Source organism: Manis javanica, chromosome 10 (genome assembly GCF_040802235.1).
Source record: "Manis javanica isolate MJ-LG chromosome 10, MJ_LKY, whole genome shotgun sequence".
Classification (NCBI taxonomy): domain Eukaryota; kingdom Metazoa; phylum Chordata; class Mammalia; order Pholidota; family Manidae; genus Manis; species Manis javanica.
In genome coordinates, this window is record NC_133165.1 from 100,570,323 (window position 1) to 100,594,540 (window position 24,218).

The following is a 24,218-nucleotide window of genomic DNA, read 5'->3' on the forward strand; positions in this document are numbered from 1 at the left end:
GAGGATCATGATACCATATTTTTTTCAAATATCAGTAATAGTTTTTATCTTTCAGCAAACAAAACACAGCTAATAATGAAAAATTTGCCAATAGAATTGACAGACAGAATGACTTGTAACTGTCCACTTGGGCTTGCCTGTCATTTCCGTCTCTCTCTGTAACTTGTATAATGAGATAGCCAAAAGCAGATGGTAGAAACTTGTGGGCCACGTCATGTCATTGGACCCATTTGTTGATGGGGGTTCAGTAAATTGTTTTACTCTGAGCCTGAACAAAGTGCCTACATATTTGTGATTTTTATTAACTCATAAGGAGTGAGAAGCCAATAGAAGAAGCAATCTCTGTTATAGAAGAAGTTTGCTGTTAATTCAGACATCTACCCACTCCAGTCCCTATGCCTCTGAAAAGACAAACCTTGATTTTTTTCTAATTGTGTTTCTCTTGGAACACTATATTTTTGAGATCTTACTGTGCCTTAATTCAATCACCTCATTCTCTCTTACTACACAAAATATTCCATTGTATGGAGAGACCATACATTCTTTAATTAGTCCCCTAGACTAATTTTAACAAGAATAATAGAAAACTTCTGGTTTTAAAAAAAGTAAAAAATAGTAATACAAGTATGAAAACAAAGAGGAAGGTGACTTTCATTTGAAATGAAGGCTTAATAGTTTTTTTCCTAATCTAAGGCATTCTGATGGAAGATTTGTTTTGTTTAGAATGCTCTGTTTATAGGAAGAAATCAGGATTTTATTTGAGACAGTTACTTGGATAAAAAAGTAAAAGAATATAGATAGAACAGCTGTTCCAGTTGTGACTTTATTCTTCCCTAAGGACACTCTAGTGTGATTTTGCTGGGCAGTAACAAAGGAACATGTCTCACCATTTGCTTTTTTAAGTCTCTGCTTTCCCATCATGTTCAATGAGAAAACAGTATTACATGTTCAGTCTACATTTCCACATGAATTGGAGCTCAATTCAACAGACCCAACAGGATTTTCAGTTTGATTCTTAGCCATCTGAGGAAGAGTGTCTCCCTGAAAAGTTTAGGATAAAAATGATACATATTTTTTTTAAATAGAAGATCTTTGTTTTACAGATACAGCTGAGGTTTATTAACCCACTGAAAAACTTAAGACGCCTTGGACTCAAAATGGTAACTGATATCTTTTTGGATTGGGAGTCCTATCAGTTCAGAACAGAAGAAATTGATGCTGTATTTCATGGTACAGTTTGGCCTCAGGTAAACCTTGATTTTTAAATTCTGCCTGGATACCTTCTGCTGCTTCCTTTGTTACCACTGTACCAGCACAGTCCACACCCAGACATGAATGCCTGTCCTGGTCTTTTCTTTTCCTCCACTACCACCTAAAGCTCAAGAGCTACTGTCTATAATACTATGACATTTATAATGTAAATGTATATAGTATAAGACTAATTTGAATATGATTGTGTCTCTGAAGCAAATACGAACATAACTTTTAAAGCACCTCACATGATGTTCCTCTGGATCATGTGACAAGCATGAGGGAAAATACACAGGTATTTCTGTTACAGTATTTCCTCATTTGATATTTTGGATGTAACCATTTGGTGATGATAAGATGGCTGTAAGACATGATTTTAGGCAAGGTTTGTAGCTGCTTGAGCTCTGTTATTTCTGACCAGTTGAAAACTAAAGTATCTGGTTCCTTTCAAGTGTCCAGCACTTCTGTGCACTATCTTTGTCATTTTTCCTGTATAGATGTTATTTTGGATTCCTTTATGTTTTCCCTTGGTCTGTCCTTTAAATTTTAATCTCTGTCTCTTGGCTCTTTTGTCTACTGGTGTGGTTTTTGCTTTTTACTTATTTTTTCGTACAGTTCTGCATATGCTTTTACTGGGCATTCTGTTCTTGTGTCCTAGATCAGCAGACTTGGATCTGAGAGTCAGTATTCTCCTACCCTTCTGCTGAAACTAATTAGTATCTGGAGCAGAAATGCAAGGTAAAACCCTGTTTTCCCCTTTAAAAAGGGCAGTGTTTTAGACTAATCTTGACAAAACTAGTCAAGGGAATTAATAATATAATTCATGGGCTTTCCATGCAGTGAACTTCAGTGCAGTTAAAGAGACTAAGAAAGCTGAATCTCAAAATACATAGTTTAAATAAAAATATAAGTTATTGATTAATATGTATAGTGTAATCCAGGAAAAATGTGTGTGCATGTGTGTAAATATAAAATGTAAATAGAAAATGTCTACAAGGATACATGATAAACTTAATGTTACCATAGCATATGGAGGTTTGAGTGGGCCAGAGTAGGGAAGAGAGAATTTTCATGATAAATCTTTGGAGTATTTGAATTATTTATAATTTTAAAAAAGGAAAAAAATAGGTAAAATTAATTTTGCAACCTAAGTCAAAATTGTAGAGTTAATATATCAAAACTTTCTTGCTATTTTTATGGCCTCATTAAAACTTGAAAATTAGAAGTATTAGGATTGATAGGGATATTCTTCCACTGTGTAGTAGTTGTTTCATCAGTTTGATTTGGCTTGGCAAAGGGAAAAACACAATGTGAAACACCAGATACAGGTTCCCCCCGCTATCTGAAAGCAGAGCATTCCAGTGAAACCTTTCTTAAGTTGAAATGGTGTTAAGAAGCAATTGCCATTAATTTATATGGAAAAATATTGAGCATTCCCAAACCCCAAAAAAGAATCTCTCTTGGGCTTTCCTGATACCTTAAGACACATCTTGCTAACAAATGCAGAAAATAAATTGAGATAAAGCACAGATGCTTGCAGACAATTCAAAGCTGTAGTGGCTTGATGCTGAGATGCTCAAGTGTGGCTCCCAGGGGAAGATCTTAGTGGTGCCCACTCTACATGCTTCAGGTACACGCGGCCTCTCTAATAGTTCACTGCAAAACAAACACTGAACATCATTTTCACTTTTCACTCTCTTTTGTAAAAGTGAAGTGGTGTAATAGAAACTTTGGAAAAGCCAGGGATATCTGTAGTTATGTCAGCACATAAATATTAGTAATTTTTGTATGCTTGCTTAAAAATAAAAGCTGATTTGTAATTGGCATCCTATTTTTTTTCCTAGTTTCCACTTAAAATCAAAAAAATTTCATAGTCATTTTAGAGTTTCTAGACATCTGTGTAAAACTCCATCTGAAAATACTTAAAGCTCTTGTGGTCATAAATCAACATCCTTTCAAGGACATTATGAGCTGTTTACACTGATGGTTCAGAGATGCTGTGTTACAGACCAAACGCATACTTACTGAGCAGTGTCAAAACCTTACCTGTGTTATTTCAATAGTGGAAACAGACTTAAGTTTGCTCTGATGTATTTTGAAGAATGAAAAATAGAATAAAAGAAAACATTTTATTATTGATTCAATAATGTTTAAGTCTTGGCATCAGTTTTTACAAAATTGGGATCATACTGTAAAACCAGCTTTGATTTTGTTTTGTTCTGGTTTCATTTACCATTATGTCTTGAAAATTTCCCTCAATCACTAAGTAGCTTCCAAAGACAAACCAGAGACCTTCCTTAGGAAAGCCTGTTTTATTTTTACTGGTGCTCTTTTCATTTATTTCTGACTTTGAGTAAGCAGCTTCATACCTTGTTTTATTACGGGACATTTATAAGTAGCATTTCATAAGCATATTGAGGAATGTTTTATAGTTGTGTAATTTTTATTCAAATGAGCCATGAAGGACTTTGATTCAAGACTTTACCGTAGTGACTTAGTTTTATATTAGTGGGGTCCTTTCTCAAGGTGGAGTTCCGTATTATTTGATGCCACTTCATTATCTCCTGCAATTTCTCATTTTTGGAAGGAGAAAAATAGAAGCTACATAGCAATAAAGGAGATAAGGAACAGAATTTATTTTTCTTTTCTACTTAATACTTATTGAAATAAATCTTTAGAAGGATTGACTTCCCTGAAGTCTCTCTAAAAACAGCTATGCATATATAGTTGTATTGGAAGAATTAATGAATATTTCAGAACCACTTAATAGGAATTTTACTCTTCAACGAAAAATTGTATTTCAAAGTATGGTTGCAGTTTACATAGTGTCAGTCAGACATTTAAACAGGTTTTCATCTGTAGAAAAGTTTAGCATTTTACTGTGTATTTGGACAGATGCAGACAGCTCAACTATAGACTGTCTTTACACTTACAACTAAGGTGATTGTCTCAGAAATTAGGTGAACTCAGGACAACAAAAAGTTGCTTACTAACTACAGTGATCATATAATCTTTGTCAGACTGAAATATTCCTGAGGGTGAAAAGAAATGCTATAAATAATTAAGCCAGAACAACCATTATAAACTAGAACTATTCCTGGCCACTCCTAATAGCTGCTCTTGTTCTGACCGTCATGGACTTTGTATGGCTCAGTCTTCTCCCTTTAGTTCTTGCCACTCCTGGAAGGCCCCTGATCATATATGGCCTTTATTGCACTCATCTCTCCGCATAGCTTGCCTGCCCAAAGCTCCTTGAGGGCAGAGACCATTTTGCATTTATTATTGTAACTTCTTCCACAGAGGGCTGCCCTTCTTAATCGATGGTTTGTCGATATCCATTACATGTTGAACGAGTGATTAAAATTTCTGATTGAGACACACACTTAAGCATGGAGCAAGCCCAGTGTACTGTGTACAAGAAATAGAGCTTGGTTACTCAGAAGTTGCATTGGATTTGAATGGGCTCTTGGTAGGACCAGCAGTTCTGTTACTTTGGCTGCTTGAAATAAAAATTCAGACAACATACAACATAATGGCTAAGAGTCCAGTCTCTGCCAGACACAAACTTAGCTTCAAATCCTAGAACAACTGTCTGTTCTTTGGCAAAGTTGGCCTCTCTGAGCCTCAGTTTCACCCCTTATAAAATGGAAATAATATCAGTACCTACCCCATTGATAATAGAGATGATAATATGTCAAGTATCTTACTTGGTGCCTACGCATACTATGCCCAGTATCTGCTGGACAAAGATGAATGAATATAACCTCTTAGAACTTTCCTATCAGTTATCCATACTAAGCATACTTGAGCTCTTTCTCTGGTCATGATGGATTGATAAAACCAACCAGTCTGAATTTTTTCAGTTTGACCTTCTTACTAATTGCAAGGATTGCATCTCTGATTGTAAAACAAGTGCTAGTTTTCCCTTGTCTGGAAAGCAAAAATGCCCTCGACCTTTGTTGGGTATTTCTGCTAGGTGGGTTGCTCAATATCATTTGTGTGAGTCTTTCATTATTGGGGATAGATTAATCCACCTTTCCTGACAACGCATCTTCATCCCTGAATGTTGCATATCCTGATACAGCAAATCTTTATTTGATCTGTACTCCTAATTCCAATGTTGTAGTACACTGGTTTTTATGTTAAGTGTACGAACAGTCTTATTCTGGAAGGCTTAAGATTGAAAAATACCCTGTCTTCAATACATTTCCTTTAGAAGAGTCTACACTTTAAAGTTAGACTGTGGTTCAAATCTCAGATCTACTACTTATTAGCTCAGGAGTTTTGGACAGGCCTCAGTTTCTTTATAATATAGGGATGATGATACTACCTCATAGAGTTGTTATGAGGAATTAATGAGAAATGGATGTAAAGTGCCTAAATAATATGTTTGTAAGGTGCCTAGAATTCTTACTCATTAATTTTAGATTTTAAAGTAATTTCCATTTTGGGTATCTTACTAACGTTCACATACACACACAAATATTTGTTATACTCAACATGAAAATTCATATGGAACATGTTTTTAGAAGTAAACATGTTGAGAAATAAGACAACTCCTGATGTTTTTCTTGCAGGTATTTCCCTTTACTGGCTAAACAGAAACCTGGGCACCCAGAATGTGATATCCTGACCAATGTTTTTGCAATTCTGTCAGCAAAGAATCTCTCTGAAGCCACAGCCAGTATTGTGATGGACATAGCTGATGACCTTCTTAACCTTCCAGATTTTGAGCCCACGGAAACAGTTTTGAGCTTGCCAGTAACTGGATGCATATACCCAAAAAGTGCAGATGGTATGTATGCTGTATAAAGCAAATGATTCTTAGATTTCTAAGGTACCATTTGTTCTCTCAGGTGGAAAAAGTCAATAGAATTTGACTCTTTTAATAACTTATGCTATTAAAAAATTTTCTTTTCTCTAAGAATGAATACCAGCTTATATAAACTGAATTTTCTTTGCAGTGTTAGAAATTCAGGTAATTTATACTCCAGAAAACTCAACTATCCTCCAGAAAATTATCAGTTGGTTTCAACTGTCATGTCTCTGAATTCTTCCTACTATATTATCCTAATTCTTTTACTGCTAACACAAGTGGCTTAAATAAAGCCTTAGGGGTCTCTTACATAAATTTTCAATTTGGTTAATGGTAATTTTTAATTTGGCTATTTTGACTAAGAAGAAAGTTATTTAATCCTTAGACTTGATAGTTAATAAATTTTCATGCTTTGAGTGCTTTCCTTATCTGTCTTTATAAAGATATTGTACAGTTCCCTTTAAGAGAATAGTTAAAAAATAAAACCAAAACATTTGTCACTATTTATTTCAGAGTCTATCACAGTAGGAGGACGATTAATTCTACCTCATGTACCGGCAATTCTCCAGTATCTAAGCAAAACCACAATAAGTACAGAAAAGGTGAAAAAGAAAAAGAATAGGGTACAGCTCAGTAAGGAACTTGGCATTCTTTCAAAGTAAGTGTTACACTGGCTCTCAAAAGATAATATTACCATCTGTAGTTTTAATTTTTCTAAATTATACATTGTTTTTCAGTTGGTTTGATGTGGTCATAAGACTCTATAAAGGTCCTCAGAATTTTTAATGCCCTCCATTTTTAAGTTCATATAGAATTCTCTTGCTCTGCCACAATATTCATTAGAAACCATTTTGGCATCTGATTTATAAAAGACATTTCAAAGAGAACAGTTTTCAAAATTCTAAAGTAGACTAGTAGATTGCTTGTTTAGCCTTTGCATATTTTGATCAATTAAAATTTTGAGTTATGTGATATCACATAGTTTTGAATTTCTAGTTTAATTGAAAAAAGAATTAGTTTAAAAGAGCAGGTTGTTTTGTTTTTTTGAGTCAAGATCTTGCAAGGATTTTTAAAGATTCTCTTTCTCATTAGACCTAGTAGCATATAATTGTGATTTCTATAAAATGCAAAGTTGGTAAACCTGAGTGCAAAAAATTACTCTATTTTAAAGTTTGAATGGTTACAGGGCTTAGTTGTTTAAAGTTTTTTTTCTGTTACCTTCAGCAACAACAAAAAATGATATATTAAATCTTCCAGGAACTTCTTTTAGATGTTTTACTTATATTATTGTATTCTAAGTTATACAAAATGGGAAACTATACTAAATGCACTCATTAAATTTTATCACAGGCTATGTGGTAGTGAAAAGATAATGGGAGATTGAGCACAAGGAAGACCATGATTTGAAAGACCTGCTCTACCCCTTCCTGGCTGTGTGATATCTGCTTCTCTTGAGTCCCAGTTTTCTCTGGGCAAACAGGGCTAATAATTCGTACAGTGTAGGGCTGTTGTGGGAGTTAAACTGAATACTATTAAATAAATCATGGCACTTAAAAATGTTCTTTTCTTGCAAAATAAGAAATTACTAATTGCCAGATTACATAGTATTAGAGTTTACTATAACCCACCTATACAATCTGATGTGACAAAAGAAATAGACTAATAGCCATGAGCCCTGAGTTGGAGAGAAATAAGGGTGGGCACTGCGAAGTAACTGACTGAAACTTTTTATATATGCACACACACTTCAATGCCAAGTGTCTTTCATCACTGATGATTTTCTACAAAACATTTAACTTCTCAGAGTAATACTTTTAACTTGTCTATTTTGCTTACATGCCATTTCTTTTCCCTCTCTAGGATCAGCAAGTTTATGAAAAACAAGGAACAAAGTTCTCTACTTATTACTCTTCTTCTTCCGTTCCTCCACCGTGGCAGTATTTCTCAGGTATAAATTCACAGGACATTTACTTGGTCCTTGAAGGGGCAGTTTACTATTAGATTGGTTTGCGAACAAAAATTTTATTGATTAGATTATGTGGAAAGACTTTATACAGAAAGGTAAAATTGAAAATAGAGGAGAAAAATTGGGACAGAAATAGGAATGGTCGCAGGCAACATAGTGGAGACACCATCATCTACCATAATGGTAGAAGTGTTAGCCCTTTATTTTTCCTTTTTTTTACTTCCTAATCCATTTCTGATTTTTTTCCCCCTCTCTGACTTTGATCAGTAACAAATCTGGAACCCAAGAAGTGCATTGTATAATCCTAAATATGGGTCACAGTGGCAAAACTGAATGAAAAGTCACTGATTTAAATATTCAGTCAGAGTAAAGAGTTTCTGATATAATTTTTAAACTCTAGATCAGCCTTGATTAAAAGAATCTTTCAATGGCTCAGACTCATTTATAAAACCTTTCTTTTACTGAACATCTCTGACCACACAGTAATTCAGTTTAGAAAACCACAGATCTACCAACAATCAAAAGTGTATATTTTTCTTCAGTAAGATCATTTTTCTTTGGCTCTTTTTTGACTGGAGAGTAGAAGAAATTATGTTTCGAAACCACGCGTATTTTCTCTTAGAATTAAAAGAAAAACTGTTAATGGACATTATTGTGGGTTTTATGTTAAATTGAAATGCTAAGAACTTTTAAAAGACTATACAGTAACATTTCCAATTACTACTTTTACTTCTTATTTATAATTACTTGTTTTCTGTGTTATATTAAAACCAAGTTGACCAGTTTTACAAATTACTGAAATATATTTTCTCTTAATATTTTGTCTTAAGGATACAGAGGGTGATATTTTGGTGACAGTACAAAACCTGTTAAAACATTGTCTGGAGCCTACAAGCTTCCTCAAGCCTCTGGCAAAACTCTTCTCAGTTGTTAAGAACAAGTTATCGAGACAATTGCTTTGTACAGTTTTCCAGGTCTGTAATACTCATTTTTATCCCAAATCACCTCTTTTTAAAAAACTATGACACGGAAAGCATATTTGCAGCTTTCTTGGTGCCAATATCGTTTTTATATATAAATTTGAGTGGGGACGGGGTTAAAGGGAGGAGGGCAGGAAAGTTAAAGTTTTATCTAACAGTTTTTTTTATTCTTTGTTTTCTTTTTAGACTCTTTCTGATTTTGACAGTGGATTAAAATATATTACTGATGTTGTCAAGGTAAGAAAGAAATCTTATTTCTCTCTTGCTTCAAAAGTATTATCATTTTTGTTTAAGATTTTTATATACCTTCATTTATATGGTTTCAATGGCATTTCTTGTAGCTTAACGCCTTTGATCAAAGACATCTTGATGATATCAACTTTGATGTTCGCTTCTCAACATTCCAGACCATCACCTCTTATATTAAAGACATGCAAACTGTGGATGTTAACTACCTAATTCCAGTTATGCATAATTGTTTTTATAATCTGGAGGTAGGTTTTTACAGCAAAAATTTTAATTTTTTAAATTGTTTTGATAATACAGCTACATGATCCAAAAACTTAATTTGTGTTTTGAGAAGGACAAACATCTTTAGTAGTTTCTCTTGCAGAATATTTTCTTTGGCAAAGGTTATATTGTTATTCTCACAATTTGAAAGACAAATACTTTGAATAAAATTGTATATGTGGAAGTACTTTGAAAAGTCAAAAAGCTATGTACTAGTATAAACAAATCCATAGAGATAGAAAGTAAATTAGTGGTTACCTGGGGCTGCATGGGGAGGAAGGAATGAGGTGACTTCTTACCAGTACAGGGTTCCTTTTGGGGGTGACAACAGTGTTCTGAAATTAGATTATGGTAATGGTTACACAGCCTTGTGAATATACTAAAAAATCAATGAGTTGTACATTTTAAAAGGGTGAATTTTAGAGTATGACAGATGTATTTCAATTTTTTGAAGTTAACCTTATTATTTGACAGTTTGCCCTCTTTTATATAGTAGAAATTAAAGGTTTGGACTGTATTAGGTACCATGTTACTGAACTGAATTAAAATCCAAAAATGGGGAAACTGAAACCATTGATTAGTAACTGTAGAGTGGCATCAATAATCTCTTTGTGGTGTTTTATTGTTAGTTATCTGATACTAAGGACTGTTTAATATATGTAAAGTAATCTCCCCATTTGGGATTTATTCTTCATATATCCTGTCAAATGCCAACACAGGAATTCTAAATCACAGCTGTTGGCTGAGTTGGGCATACTTTGTCTGCATTTACTACCTGCATTCCTCAAACCAGGAACTCTAGTGCAACTAACCAGAATTTTACTAGTCAACTGTATCATTTTCAGTGATTACCTGATACTGACTATTGAAAACTAGCTTTAGTGAACCTTTTATTCTTTTTGGTCTGAGAAGTAAAACTAACTAAAAGTCTGTTTCATGGTTATTTTTTGAAATCAAGTATACTTTTCAGTAAGCATGACTTTTCTAAGTCATTTATTATATTCCTCACAATCCTGTGTTTGGTTCTTTTTTAAATATATGGAGTAGTTGTGGGAAGCTTTTTAGAAATTTTTACACAGAGCAGTGGCAAAATTTTGTAAACTATTTCATTGGGAAATAGTATTCCATATTATAGGTCTTACACAGAATTTGGGTTTTTTTTCCTGCTTCCAGCTAGGAGACATGTCTTTAAGTGATAATGCTAGCATATGCTTGATGAGTATCATCAAAAAGCTAGCTGCCTTGAATGTCACAGAGAAAGAATATAGAGAAATCATTCATCTTTCACTCCTGGAGAAACTGAGGAAAGGACTGAAGAGTCAGACAGAGGTACTGGGGTTTGCAGCCATAACTTTGTCTTTTAAATACTACTATCCGTGGATTTTAGTTTTGTTTTTCTTTTTCCCTACTTCTTCTGTTATGTAGAAAAGCAGTCAGACTTAGTACATTTAGTTAAAATACTTGATTGTGTAAACATTCACCAGACTTTTAACAGGCAAGTGGGAATAGAAAGGAGAGTAATGACTTCTAATTTCATATAGCTTGTTTTTATAGTGGGAATGTTTCACCTTAAAAAACATTTTAATGCCTTTTTATGTTTTTCTTCATATTATCTAAGAAGCAAGTTCTTTTTAAAGTAAAAAAAAGTTTTTTTCTCAACTTGATATTTGCAGAGTTTTCAACAGGATTATACCACACTGCTTTCCTGTTTAATTCAAACCTTTCCAAATAAACCAGAATTTAAAGACTTGGTACAGCTTACTGACTGCCATGATCCAGAAATGGACTTCTTTGAGAATATGAAGCACATTCAGGTAAGAAGACAATTCTGCTTTTTTTCCCCCTGTCTATAAAATAAGCATTTCAGACAGTTGTGTCTCATTTAAAAGGGTACATTTTAATTTTCCAAAAAATTTCGAGCTTCTCATTCCTTCGTCTTCATGATCATCAGTCAGATTTGCACAGAAAATTATCACATCCTGGGGTCTGATTGCTTTGGTAGTATCACAAACCACAGAAACAGTGTCACCTTTCTCTGCCATTTCCTAGAAAGTTTAAATGCTTTAGTATCTATTGTTAAACAAATGCTATAGATTGTATCTCTGGAAGCAAATCAAGGCACAGGGTTAACATGTGTTGCTCATGTAACACATGGACAGTATTTCACTCCTTTAATCCTTTCTTGGAAAAGGAACATGATACTGAAGTGGAGCTGGTTATAGCTGCATTTATTCAGTACCTAACTCATATTTTATCTAACTCATAGATACACAGAAGAGCAAGAGCCTTGAAGAAACTGGCAAAACAACTAATGGAAGGCAAAGTTGTGCTGTCTTCTAAATCTCTTCAGAATTACATCATGCCTTATGCTATGACTCCAATTTTTGATGAGAAAATGCTCAAGGTAGGGCATTAGATCTAGAAATCAGCCTCTACTCATACCATGACACACTTTTCCAAAATTTATATGGGATTGGTATCATCTAAACTGATGTTGTCATCATAATTAGAGCCTTAGAATAATTACAAAGCCCTTAGTATTGTGCCTGGGACATAGAACATGCTCTGTAAATGGTGCTATTATTTTTATTTTCATTGTTATTAGTTCACAGAGGCCAACCACAAAATTTTTCCCCTCTTAGAAGTGATCACATTAAGATGATACACCACTTTTCTTTTGTATCATAGGACTTAATTCTGGTGAACTCCACTAATTAGTAGAATTATTGCTTTCCCAGTTGCTCATAAGAGATTAAATAAAATAGTGTTTATCTTTTCTTTGGTACTATATTAGATAAAGGCACTATTCTAAGTACTTTAATTTGTAATTCTACTTCATCCTTACCACAGCTTAACCCTGTGAGGTAGGCACTGTTTTCACTATTTTACAGGAGAACAAACTGAGAGTAAGTGAGGGTGTATAACTTTCTCAGACACACAGAGTCAGAACTGGTGTTTGAACTTAGAGACTGCCTTCACCCTTATACTACATAGTGCCTAGAATAATGCCTGGCACATGGTAAGGACCTGATAAATACTTAAGTGTTTAGATTAATGAAACATGATACTCAGAAACTCAACTCTGATTGAGGTAATTTCAGGATTTATGACTTGAATTTATATTGTATTGATTACATGATCTTCTGCAAATGTAGGTTTCCTCTGTTTCAGAATATTCAAAAATTTTTTAGAAATTACCTAAGTAAATAAAAGAATACTCCCTAAATTCCAGTTTAAAGTGCCAGTAAACCCAAAAAACTCAGAGTTTGATGGTAGTAAAATAGGAAGAGGTGGAGATACACAGAAGAGGTGTAAATGGAAAAAATAAATTATATTTAGCTTTGCTTGGTGTTAGCAGGGTATATCTTTTTATAGTGTTTGATTTTTAACCTATTTGTGACTTTATATTTAAAGTTGGTTTCTGGTAGGTAGCATATAGCTGGATCTTGCTTTTTTTATCCATTCTGACAGTCTGCCTTTTAGATGGCTTTAGACCATTTACACATGACATGATTATTAATAGGTTTGGGTTTTAATCTTTGATCTTATTATTTATTTTCCATTTGTCCCATTTCTTTTTCTCTTTTACCTTTTCTTTATTGGATTAATTGGATATTTTTTAATGATTTTATTTTCTCTCTGTTGGCTTATTGATTAACATAGAGCTATTTTCCTTTTCTAGATTTTACTTGTACATTAGTTTTAAACCACACAGTACATTGTTGTTATTTTTGTCAATTATCTTTTAAGGAGATCTTTAAAAATAAGGAAAAGAATTTCATCTTTGCTTACATATTTATAATTTCCAGTGCTCTTCATTCCTATGTATAGATCCATATATTCATTTTACATCATTTTACTGCTGATGGGAAGAGTTCCTTTAAATGTTTTATAGTTCAGGTCTACTGGTGATTAATTCTTTCAGCTATTGTTTGTCTTTCATCTCTGTTTTTGAAAGATAATGTTTCTGAGTACGGAATTCTAGATCAACAGGTTTTTTTCTTTCAGTTATTTAAAGATATTGCTCTGCTGTTTTCTGGTTCATATAATTTCTAACAAGAAGTCATTCTTTGTTCATCTGAGTGTAATGTACCTTTTTTCCTTTCTGGCTGTCTTTAGAATTTTCTCTGTATCACTGGTTTTAAGCAATTTGATTATGATGTGCCTTACTGTAGTTTCCATCATGTTTCTTGTGCTTGGGGTTCATTCAGCTTCTTGAGTCTGGATTTGTAGTGTTCACCAAACTTGGAAATTTTGGTCACTAGTTCTTCAAAGATATATTCAGGTCAACTTCTTTCCTTGGAGACCTGAGTGTACATTAGGCCATTTGAAGTTATCCCATAACTCACTGAGGCTCTTTTTATAATAGCTTCTTTTTTCTGGGTTTTGTTTCATTTTTCTGTTGCTGTCTTCGAGTTCACTAATCTTTTCTTCTACAGTGTGTGATATGCTTTTAATTCCATCCATTGTATCTTCCCTTTCAGAATTATCTCTTCCAGTTCTAGATGTTCAGTGTGGGCCTTTTTATATCTTACATGGCTCTCCTTAATATGCTTGCTAACTTTTAAGGTACTTTTCTCCTTAACTTTCCTCTCCCTTCTCAATCATATGGAGTGTAATTATATCAGTTATTTTGCTGTCTTTGTCTAATAAGTCTATCATCTGTGTCATTTCTGGGTCTGTTTCTATTGGTTTATTTTTCTTCTCATTTGAGATATGTTTGTGCTTGTTCGTATGCCTCTGCAGCTTTTCTTTCTGTGTAGCTCTCTCCATTCTTGTCCACTGCCCTATGGACTCCATCTGTTGCAGCCTCAACTCTGCCTCCTTAACTCAGGGAGACCACTGGGCCTTAGTGATTTAGGGTAATTATAAGGTACACTTCATTTTGTTTCCTTTTTCTCAGGAAGCACTCTTCTGCACTCTTTGATGTCCAAATCTGAAAACTGTTGTTTCACATATTTTTGTCTACTTTTCTGTTTTAAAGTGTGATGGTAAGTCCAGTCCCATCATCTCCATCATGGTATGAAAAAGATGTCTCCAAGGTAGTGTACTTTTGAATGCTGAGTAGTGCAATCTGTAGGTAACTTTGGCATTTATCAGCTTTTACACATCGAATTTATTTCATTCACAGTTTGTAGGCTTGAACCCATCAGGGAAGTTTAAGTGAAAAATGTGTTAATATCCTTAATTAAAGGAAGGTGTCATTCCTTTAACTGACAGCATCTTTACCTAGACCTGGGGTAAATAGAGTATAGTTTGAGCATTCTTTCATTTCTGTAATTGTTGACCACTTACTAAGTTTTTCAGTGTACCAAGTTAGCTCTGTATTTTACGAGCAAATGCTTGTTCTATGTTGATATTCTTAATTTGTTTTTTACAGCATGAAAATATAACTGTTGCTGCCACAGAGGTTATTGGAGCTATTTGCAAACATCTCTCTTGGTCAGCATATATATATTACTTGAAACATTTCATTCATGTGTTACAGACAGGACAAACCAATCAAAAGCTGGGTGTCAGGTATGGTCATACTTCTTATTTTTGTTTTGTTTTGTTTTAAAATGTAAATTTTGGATTATTTCCTGAGATAGTCTTTCTGTAATCTTAGTTTATATTTACCTTGCATTAATGAGGTTTATGCTAATGCTTGCTGAAGTCAAAAGTATCTAAAACTGGTAAAAATAATTTTAATGTTTATAAATCTTCAGATTTCCTCTCCTTTTAGTTATCAGATATTAATCAAATGAACGTTTCTGTGTACCTTTTTTTAAACAGTTTGCTAGTGACAGTACTAGAAGCATTCCACTTTGACCACAGAACTCTTGAAGAACAAATGAGAAAAATTCAGAACAAAGGAAGTAAGTTTTTAAAACTCTTAAACTAGATTTCCATCCTATTCTTGGATAATTTGTGGTGGAAATGTGATGGCAAAATTCAGCGTATTCCCTTTTTCTGCTACTCTTGTAGCAGCAGCCAGTGAATGAGTTAGAAGGCAGTTAAAATGAATGGTTTGCATATTCTTGTGAAAACTTATTTAATAATAGAGAGGGCCAGTCTAGATTTTAAGGGTGAAAAAAATCTGAGGTGCAGATTACATAGAAGTCCAGTTTTATCACCTACATGTATGGAAAGAGCATTAAACAATAAATGCAGAGAAAGTACAAGAAAAGAATTAAACCTTAGAGCAACAATTAAATATGAAGTAGATACAATAAGAAAGGATCATCAAAGCTAAAAATAGATACTTGAAAAGATTATGTCAACCAAGAAAAGGAGGCAAAACTGAAAAAGAACAAAGGCCTTTTATTTGGAGTCTTAGAATTGCAATTTGGGGACTACAGATTAAGAGTAACCAGAAAAGTGTCCCACTTGTGAGGAACACCGGGATTTTTTATGAGAAAAAGAAGGTGGTGGGGGGTGTAATTACATGTCTTAGATAAAGAAGAGAAAATTTAAAAAATCGTTAATTTAGTGTTAACTGATTGAGCCACTTTTGATTACCTTTTGATTAATTATATTCGTGCTGTTAAACAAAACTATTCTTGGGATACATTAGTTATTCTGTTACCATAAAAGTTCTTATGAACAGTTTTATGGTCTGAATACCAGTTCTATCAGATTTTATGAGCAACTACTTATAAAAGAATTACTGATTCTGGCCCTGTTCAGTAGTTTACTAGTTAGGAAAATGGAGCTGCAAATTGGAATCTCTCATGTCCAGAAATTTTATACAGTTCCACAGTTATAATTGGCAAATCTCTGACAAGATGAATCAGTGAAGTTAGCATAATAAACAATATTAGGAATTTTTTTAAAGGTCGCAATTAAATGAAGAAGATAAAATTATGATCCTTGTTCATTATAAATACTTGGGTGAAATGTACAAATTCTTAGAAAAATAAAATACAATAATAGACTTTAGAAGAAATAGAAAATCTGGATGGATCTCTAACCACTAAAGAAATTAAACATCATTAAAAATCTTTTGATAAAAATGCAAGGCTCAGACTGTTTTATAGGCAAGTTCTGCAGATATTCAAGGAAATGAGTAATTTCAACCTTACACCAGGTATTTCTATCCCAGATGACTGAAAAAAGAAGTTCCCGCTAACTTAACATTAGTGTAATTGGTTACTGGAATTTAACACATTAGCATACAAAATAATGTGATCATCTAAGTAGACACAGAGGAAATATTTAATTAAATTCAATATTCACGATAAAAGTGAATATCAGACAACAAACAGATAGAAATTTCCTTAAACTATTGAGATGTCTTTAAAAACCTAATGCAACATCATAATCAATGGTAAAGGATACACTGAACTAGAGATTCTAGCCACACAGGAAAATAAGTAAAAGAATGAACACTTAAGTGGTCTAAGGTATTTATCCTAATTCTTTCAGCTAAAGACATTGAAATATTCTGGCCTTCACTTTGTACTTCCTACGTTCCCCAGTGTTCTTCCTACTCAAAATTTTCTAATTCTTTGATTCATTATGGTAAAATCACTCTAGAGCGATACCAATAGAAAAGACTGGTTTGAATCTGTAGGAACCATTTGTGTTTTAAACAATGTACTAAAGCCTCATAACAATTTATCTTCAATCAGTTGAATCTGCATTTTGCATAAACAGAAACATTAAAAAATTAAAATAATTTGCTTAACTTTCTCTTTTCCTCTTAGATATGGCTTAAGTTGGAAAATGTTTGAGTACCTACTATGAGTTGGGCTTTTATAGACGTTATCTCATTTGTCCTCATAAGAATCTTACAGGAACCCTAGTAATTGGTTACCCTCTGTTTTTGATGTGAGATACGAAGGTTCAGAAATGTAAAGTAAAAACTTAGCTGCTATTATGATTTTAATGCTCATAAATGTAGGTCTTTGCTTTTGGAAATAACAACATTTTGGAGGCTTTCTTTTGGTTCAAACCTTCCTGTCACCTAGCCTCCCAATGTGTCCCAAAGTATCCTGTACTTGCTATTCCACTTTTATACTTGCCAGTTTACTTACCTGTGTTCCTCACTAAACTCTAAACTGTAAGAAAGCAAAAAAAACCCATAACCCTCTCATTTATTAGTTTCCTCAGTACTTAATCTTGTCTGCCCATAGTTGGTGACCAGGTATTTTTTATTGGATGTTGGTGGGAAAAGCCACTTAACACAACTGTGTTGTTTTTTTATTTGATTTAAGGTGACACTTGTTATTTACTAAACATAGACACGATAGAAGTGACTGAGTTGCCAGAGCATGAACCAATGGAATCAGAGCGTATGGATGAGAATGAGAAGGAAAATAAATGTGAGAGTTCGTCATACAGCAATGAAGAACTGGGAAACCCTGATCCAGCCGACTGTGATGGAACATCAGCTAAGGAATCGGAGTATGTTTCGAAGTCCATCTCTTTCCTTCCTCGGAATAAGGAAGAATTGGAGAGAACAATTAAAAATATCCAAGGAACCATAACTGGAGACATCATACCCAGGCTACATAAATGTCTGGCATCTACGGTAATCATTCTCTTTGGAGCCCAGCAGGTCTGTGGGAACTCTGGTGTTTGTGGAGCCCTGTCAGACCAAGTCTCCTGACTGTTTTTGGTTGACTTCAGCTCTTGGATTTTCTTCTGTCTCAGCATTTCACAGTTCATCTCCTTTCTCTTTCCTCATCATCTTCAGGTTCATCCGCTGCAGCTAGGCAGTAGCGTTTTTTCCTTCTTTATGATTTAAGTATGGTAGATATATGCTTTTCTATCTCCAAAGTAGATATTAAGCTTTCCAAAAAAAGCTTATGAAAAGTTAGAGTATGTTTCCCTTTCCAACTTCTTGGCCATTTCTGTACTGTTCAAAATTCATCTTCCCCCTGGTTAACAGTGATAACATTTAGTAGTGGATTCTCATGAAACTGGAGCCTTTCCTTCTCGGTATAAAACATGATTAGGCACACTGTGGCTCATGGACTGAATCTAGTCTGCAGACTGTCTTTGTAAATAAAGTTTTATTGGAACACAGTTAAACTCATTCATTTACACAATGTCTAATTCTACTTGTGCATTACCAAGGCAGAACTTAGTAGCTTCAACAGAGATCATAACGCCCAAATACTTACTGTCTGGCCCTCTACAGAAAATGTTTGCCATCCCCTGGTATAAAATACTGACTTGATCATTTTGTATCTTTGTAAATCTTATTTGAGGCACTGGATTTCTTATGTACTCTATTTCTTACATCACTCACACACGTGAAGTCCCAATAAACACAAATTTGATTTTTATATATTTCATAGCATTCTTAACCCACATCAGTGAAAACTTAGCTTTATTGTTTTTTCTGGTTGCTTCTTTGGAAAATAAAACTTTCTTACTCTAATCCTTTATATACACATATATACACACATACACATAATTTTTAGAGACTAATTGTAAAATTGCATAATTTAATTTGTTTTTTAAGACACTAAACTTAGATATGGACATAAGATATATCAAAAGAGTTTACCTTCCAAGTGTAAGGTTGCAATGTTTTTAGGTCCTTGATCCATTTATTTTCATTTTAGTTTAACCTAAGTTTTTCTTACAGACTAAAAGGGAAGAAGAACACAAGCTCATAAAATCCAAGGTTGTGAATGATGAGGAAGTAGCTCGAGTTCCTTTAGCTTTTGCCATGGTTAAACTAATGCAGTCCCTTCCACAGGAAGTTATGGAAGCCAATCTGCCAAGGTATGCTGTGTGACAAATTAGGAAAATTCAGTGAATCTCAAAAAGTGATACTTTCTGACTTTTAAACCTCTTTTGTGAGGAAGAGGAAAAGTACTATCACAGTTTGCTGTAGTTTAGAATCCTAAGTGGGAAATGTGAGTTATGAACAATTAAGCAAAAGGATGTGAATATCTTAATTTGCTTGTTTTTTGTTAGTCATTTTTCAATTTCTCACTTTCTAGTATTCTGCTCAAAGTGTGTGCCCTCCTCAAAAACAGAGCACAGGAAATCAGAGACATTGCACGTAGCACCCTTGCAAAAATAATAGAAGATCTGGGTGTGCACTACCTACAATATGTTTTAAAAGAATTACAGTCTACCCTTGTCCGTGGATATCAGGTAAATCCATATTCAGTTGGGTTGAAGTTCAAATTTTTGCAGTTTGAACACTGTAAGTCATGTTTGAGATGTATCTTCAGTAATGTTGATCCATGGAGATAACAATTAAGAATATTCAAAAGTTTCTATCAGTATTTTTAAAATCGTTTTTTTTTTTTAAAAAAAGCTCCTATACTTGATTTTTGTAAAGATCCTTATAAGCGTGGGTTACATAACCTTTCTTTTTCTCTCAAATCACTTGATACCAAGTTTCATGTTCTCAAGAGTTCTTATAAAATTTCTTTTTGAAAACATATTGAATGTATTGCCACAAATGTAAACAATAAAGAACATACACATTTGTTTAAGTGTTGAAACATACAGTAAGATCTTCAGATGAATACAAACCTCTTTGAGTAATTTACATGACTCGCTCCCCACTACTGCAGGTGTGGGCCCTGGACAAGTGCCGTCAGCACCAACTGGGATCTTGTTAGAAACGCACAGTTTAAGGCCCTACACCTAAAATGCAGTATCTGCCATTTAATAAGATCCCTGAGTTTGAGAAGCATTGTGGCTTATTCTTTTCAAGAACCCAGTCAAGACTCCAGGTAGTCAGCTTTACTTGCTGTATCCTGATTTGTTCATAGGTAATGTTCCTATTCTATATGTTATATAACAAGTCTAACATGCTAAAAATACAGTATCCATTTTAACTGCCTCTCTTTGTATAGTTTTTTAATGATTGCTCTAGGGGTTATCATATACATACTTAATTTTAATAATCTGCTTAAAGTCAGTATTTTGCCACTTCAAGTGGAATGTACTTCTTTTGTCTTACAGTTGTTTGTATATAACATCTCCATTTATTGAAAACATCAGGGATATTTTTTTTAAATCACTTTAAATTGTCATATTTTTAAAAGCTGCAGAGGAGAAGCGTAGTCTATTATTTTACCCATATATTTATCATTTTTACTGTTCTTCCTTTGTTTCTAAATTGCCAAGTCTCTTTCTGGAATCATTTCCCTTCAATCTAAAGAACTTCCTTTAGCAATCTTGTAGAGCAGGGATGGTGGCAGCACGTTCTCTGAGTTTTCCTTCATCTGTGAGTGTCTCCACTTCACCTTCATCCTTGAAGGATACTCTTACTGGATATATAACTCTCCTTTTTAGTCCTTTTCTTTTAGCACTTTGAAAAATTTTTTTTTTAAGTTGAAATTTTTAAATGTTTAAAACATTCCTTCTGGCCTTTCTGAGTAATCCAGCTGTTCAAAGACTTGTTCCCCTCTACTGTAGCGCATCCTTTTCCTCGGGCTGCTTTAAAGACTTTTCTTTGCCTTTGTTCTTCATCAATCTGATTATGATGTGCCTGAGTGTGGATTTCTTTGGGTTCATCCTGTTGAGATTTACCAAGCTTCTCAACTAAATTTGGAAGGTTTTCAGCCATTATTTCTTCAAACACTATTTTCCACACTGCAGTCTGTCCTTTCCTGGGACTCCAGTGAAAGGACTATTAGGTGTTTTGTCTTTGTCCCACGAGTCCCTGAGGTTCTGTTCATATTTTTTTTTCTAAGTTCTTCCTTTCTGTTGTTTAGATTTGAGTAATTTCTGTTGATCTCTGTTCAAGTTCAGTGACTCTTCTCTCTTTCATCTCCATCTCACCTTTGGGCCCATCCAGTGAGTTTCTTATTTTGGTTATTGGGTTTTTCGGTTCTCAGATTTCCATTTAGTTCTTTGTATCTTGTTTCTTTGCTAACACTATTTTTCCATTGGTTTCAGCCCTCCCACTAGAAAGCTGGGCCTTTATTTCTCTTGTTGTGCCCTGCACTTCCCACAACTGCACCCATGTCAGGGGGCAAAGGTAGCAAGACAGAAAAAGAAAAGCCACTAGCATTTGCCTGCCCTCTCAGAACAGCAGTTCCACTGGAGGAGAGGAAGGGTCTCCCCAACACAGTTGTGGTTCCTGTCAATTCCCATTTCTAGGCTACTGCCACCACCATCACTAGGATCTTTGCGGGCTGGGATATGAGAAAATGGAGAAAAGAAGAGGGAAAAAAACAGTATTCCTCACTCTCTCACATTAGAGTTCCTATTCTGCAAGCCACAGGCTGCTCCGATAGTTCTGTGCACCTTGGCATCCACTGCCATGTTGACTGAGGGATGCTGACAGTGGTGAACTCACTGGAGGTTTGGGAGTACCTGCATTCTAGTTTCTTCCCCAGTAGCTGCTCCCTGCATCCTGTCCAGGTGTTACAGCTGCATTCAGAGGGAGGGACAGGGTAGAGTGTGCTTTTTCCATATTACCTGGAACCAGAGCCTCTGTCAGTTCATTTTTATTCTGTTCTTTCAACCAGCATTTATGTCTTTGCTACTTTGTGTGAGGTGCTCTATTGGGCACTGGGTGTATAAGGATAAATACAGTATATCTCCACTTGAGGACTTATATTGTAGTGGAACCCGAGGCATTTAAATGAGGAGCACTTTTTTCCTAAGCGCCTGTGTTAAAGTCCCTTCCATTATTTGTTAAAATAATTAAAGTAAGGGTGAGAGAATAACTAGTAAGGGTGAGAGAATAAAATTTTGTAGACATTACCAAAATTGTACTTTGAGTACATTTTTCATATATAAAGGCATAAAAACATTTTAAATATATAAAAATACATTAAGACCACAAGTAGATACACATGAAATTATGCCTTTAAAAATCTAGTCTATCTATTGGCAATTAAATATGTTTCCTTAGCCTATGATCATTATCTGATGTTTACCAAGATAATTTTACAGCAGGAGAAGCATTTAGTGTAAAGAATGCAAAAAGCTTGCGAGGCAGTGGGGCATAGTGATACAAACCTGGGGCTTTGGCACCAGTGCTTCTGGTTTCAAGTCCTCCACCACTGTCTCTACCCATGTATCACTTGATCTCTCTGTGCCTTAGCTTCCTCTTCCAAAAAATGCTAATACTGCACGTACACCATAGATAGAGTGGATATGGATTAAATGATTTAGTACATGTGAGGTGTTGATACAGTGCCTAACCCATAGTCAGCCCTTAGGAATGTTAGCTATGAGTACAAAATGTTAGCCATTGAGTACAAAAACTTGTCTGTTTCCTTCATAACACTTTATGTACCAGCTTTGATTGCATTCAGCATCGGCAAGCTTCTTAAATCACAGCTTGTTTTTTTAAGTTCAAGACTGTATGTGCTTATCTTTATGAATCTGGTCTGGTTTAATCATAGAAATAGATCCTAAGCATGGCAATGTGTTTCTGAGCATCTCTTATACAAAGTGATCATTTGGTTAGAGGCTTTTAGATGGTAATATAAGTATGTGTCATTTGTCAAGTGGCTCCCTACAATAATCACATATATAAATGGACTGCTGTCTTTGCAGTACTTCTCAGATCTTATTTTTTCCATTGTGGTATTCTTAGCTATTCATATATTTATTGTGCATTTAATTTTAGGTCCATGTGCTGACTTTCACTGTTTACATGTTGCTCCAAGGCCTCACCAACAAGCTACAAGTTGGAGATTTGGATTCTTGTTTAGATATAATGATTGAGGTAAGATTTAGAGAAGGAGTACTAATTGTTTTTTTAAGTGGACAAATGACACAACAAAATTAGTTCACAAAATAACAAATAATAATAGTGCATAAAAATGAAAGTAACATACTATCTCATCTCTTAGATTAGCAGAGGTAGTATAAAAAGCTAAGATGAAGGGAGATAGGTGCTCTGCCATTGCTAGTAGGTCATACATTGGTATGAATTTCCACGAAAGAAGTTGGCATTGTGAATCAAGGGCTTTTGAAATGACCAAAAATTTCAGCCACTTCCAAAAATCTGTTTTAAAACATTAATCTAAGGTGTGGTCTAGGATTTATATAAAAATATGTTCACCAGAATTTTATTTATAATAGTGAAAAATTAATAATAATCAATTGTTTAAATAGGATAATGTGACAATTTGGGGAGTAAGATTAGGAAGAGACTAAATTTTCCACAAAACCTTTTTGTTCATCCATTTAAAATGTAGGCATTGACTAACGTTTTGAATTAAATGTATTAATTTTGATAATTACAAATATGAGAGTTTGTAAAGAGAAATTAAGCTACTCTTTGGTATTAAAGTGCCTGTCTGCATAATATACAATGATATATGTAAATCTATTTACTATTTCTTGCTTCCCCTTAGTATAAACCTTCAGGTGTTTCTGTATTGTCTGTTACTAATTCGTCCCTAAAGGTCCTACCAACTCATGACCTACTAGCTTTTTAAACTTCTGGTAACTACATTGAAAAAAGGGAAATCTACCATCTATTTTCAGTGCTGTGCAATTTACTTTCCTTGATTATCAAAATGCTCTTTTCAAAGACTGCTTGTGTTGACATATCTTGCTGAGTACACATAATTGCCATTTGGCTTTTTTCTTTCAAGATTTTTAACCACGAGTTGTTCGGTGCTATTGCTGAAGAGAAAGAAGTAAAGCAGATCCTCTCCAAAGTTATGGAGGCACGAAGAAGCAAGAGTTATGATTCCTATGAAATCCTTGGCAAGTTTGTTGGAAAAGATCAGTTTACAAAACTTATCCTTCCATTAAAAGAGGTAAG

General features: G+C 34.3%; 1 protein-coding gene across 2 annotated transcripts in view; it reads left to right on the plus strand.

Annotated features, from left to right (window-relative positions):
• The window catches only part of UTP20 (UTP20 small subunit processome component), a 93,818-nt gene that overhangs the window by 52,697 nt on the left and 16,903 nt on the right, over positions 1 to 24,218 (plus strand). Inside the window, exons 28-45 of one of the 2 annotated variants that reach the window (XM_073213694.1) lie at positions 1,104 to 1,247; positions 1,910 to 1,989; positions 5,829 to 6,046; positions 6,581 to 6,725; positions 7,928 to 8,015; positions 8,864 to 9,007; positions 9,200 to 9,250; positions 9,355 to 9,507; positions 10,697 to 10,852; positions 11,197 to 11,337; positions 11,790 to 11,927; positions 14,904 to 15,043; positions 15,299 to 15,381; positions 17,722 to 18,038; positions 19,104 to 19,243; positions 19,465 to 19,621; positions 23,070 to 23,168; positions 24,046 to 24,213. In XM_073213694.1, the coding sequence (XP_073069795.1) occupies positions 1,104 to 1,247; positions 1,910 to 1,989; positions 5,829 to 6,046; positions 6,581 to 6,725; positions 7,928 to 8,015; positions 8,864 to 9,007; positions 9,200 to 9,250; positions 9,355 to 9,507; positions 10,697 to 10,852; positions 11,197 to 11,337; positions 11,790 to 11,927; positions 14,904 to 15,043; positions 15,299 to 15,381; positions 17,722 to 18,038; positions 19,104 to 19,243; positions 19,465 to 19,621; positions 23,070 to 23,168; positions 24,046 to 24,213 (2,562 nt within the window). The remainder of the gene's footprint in view (positions 1 to 1,103; positions 1,248 to 1,909; positions 1,990 to 5,828; positions 6,047 to 6,580; positions 6,726 to 7,927; positions 8,016 to 8,863; positions 9,008 to 9,199; positions 9,251 to 9,354; positions 9,508 to 10,696; positions 10,853 to 11,196; positions 11,338 to 11,789; positions 11,928 to 14,903; positions 15,044 to 15,298; positions 15,382 to 17,721; positions 18,039 to 19,103; positions 19,244 to 19,464; positions 19,622 to 23,069; positions 23,169 to 24,045; positions 24,214 to 24,218) is intronic. The other variant, XM_073213695.1, reaches the window with a different exon arrangement.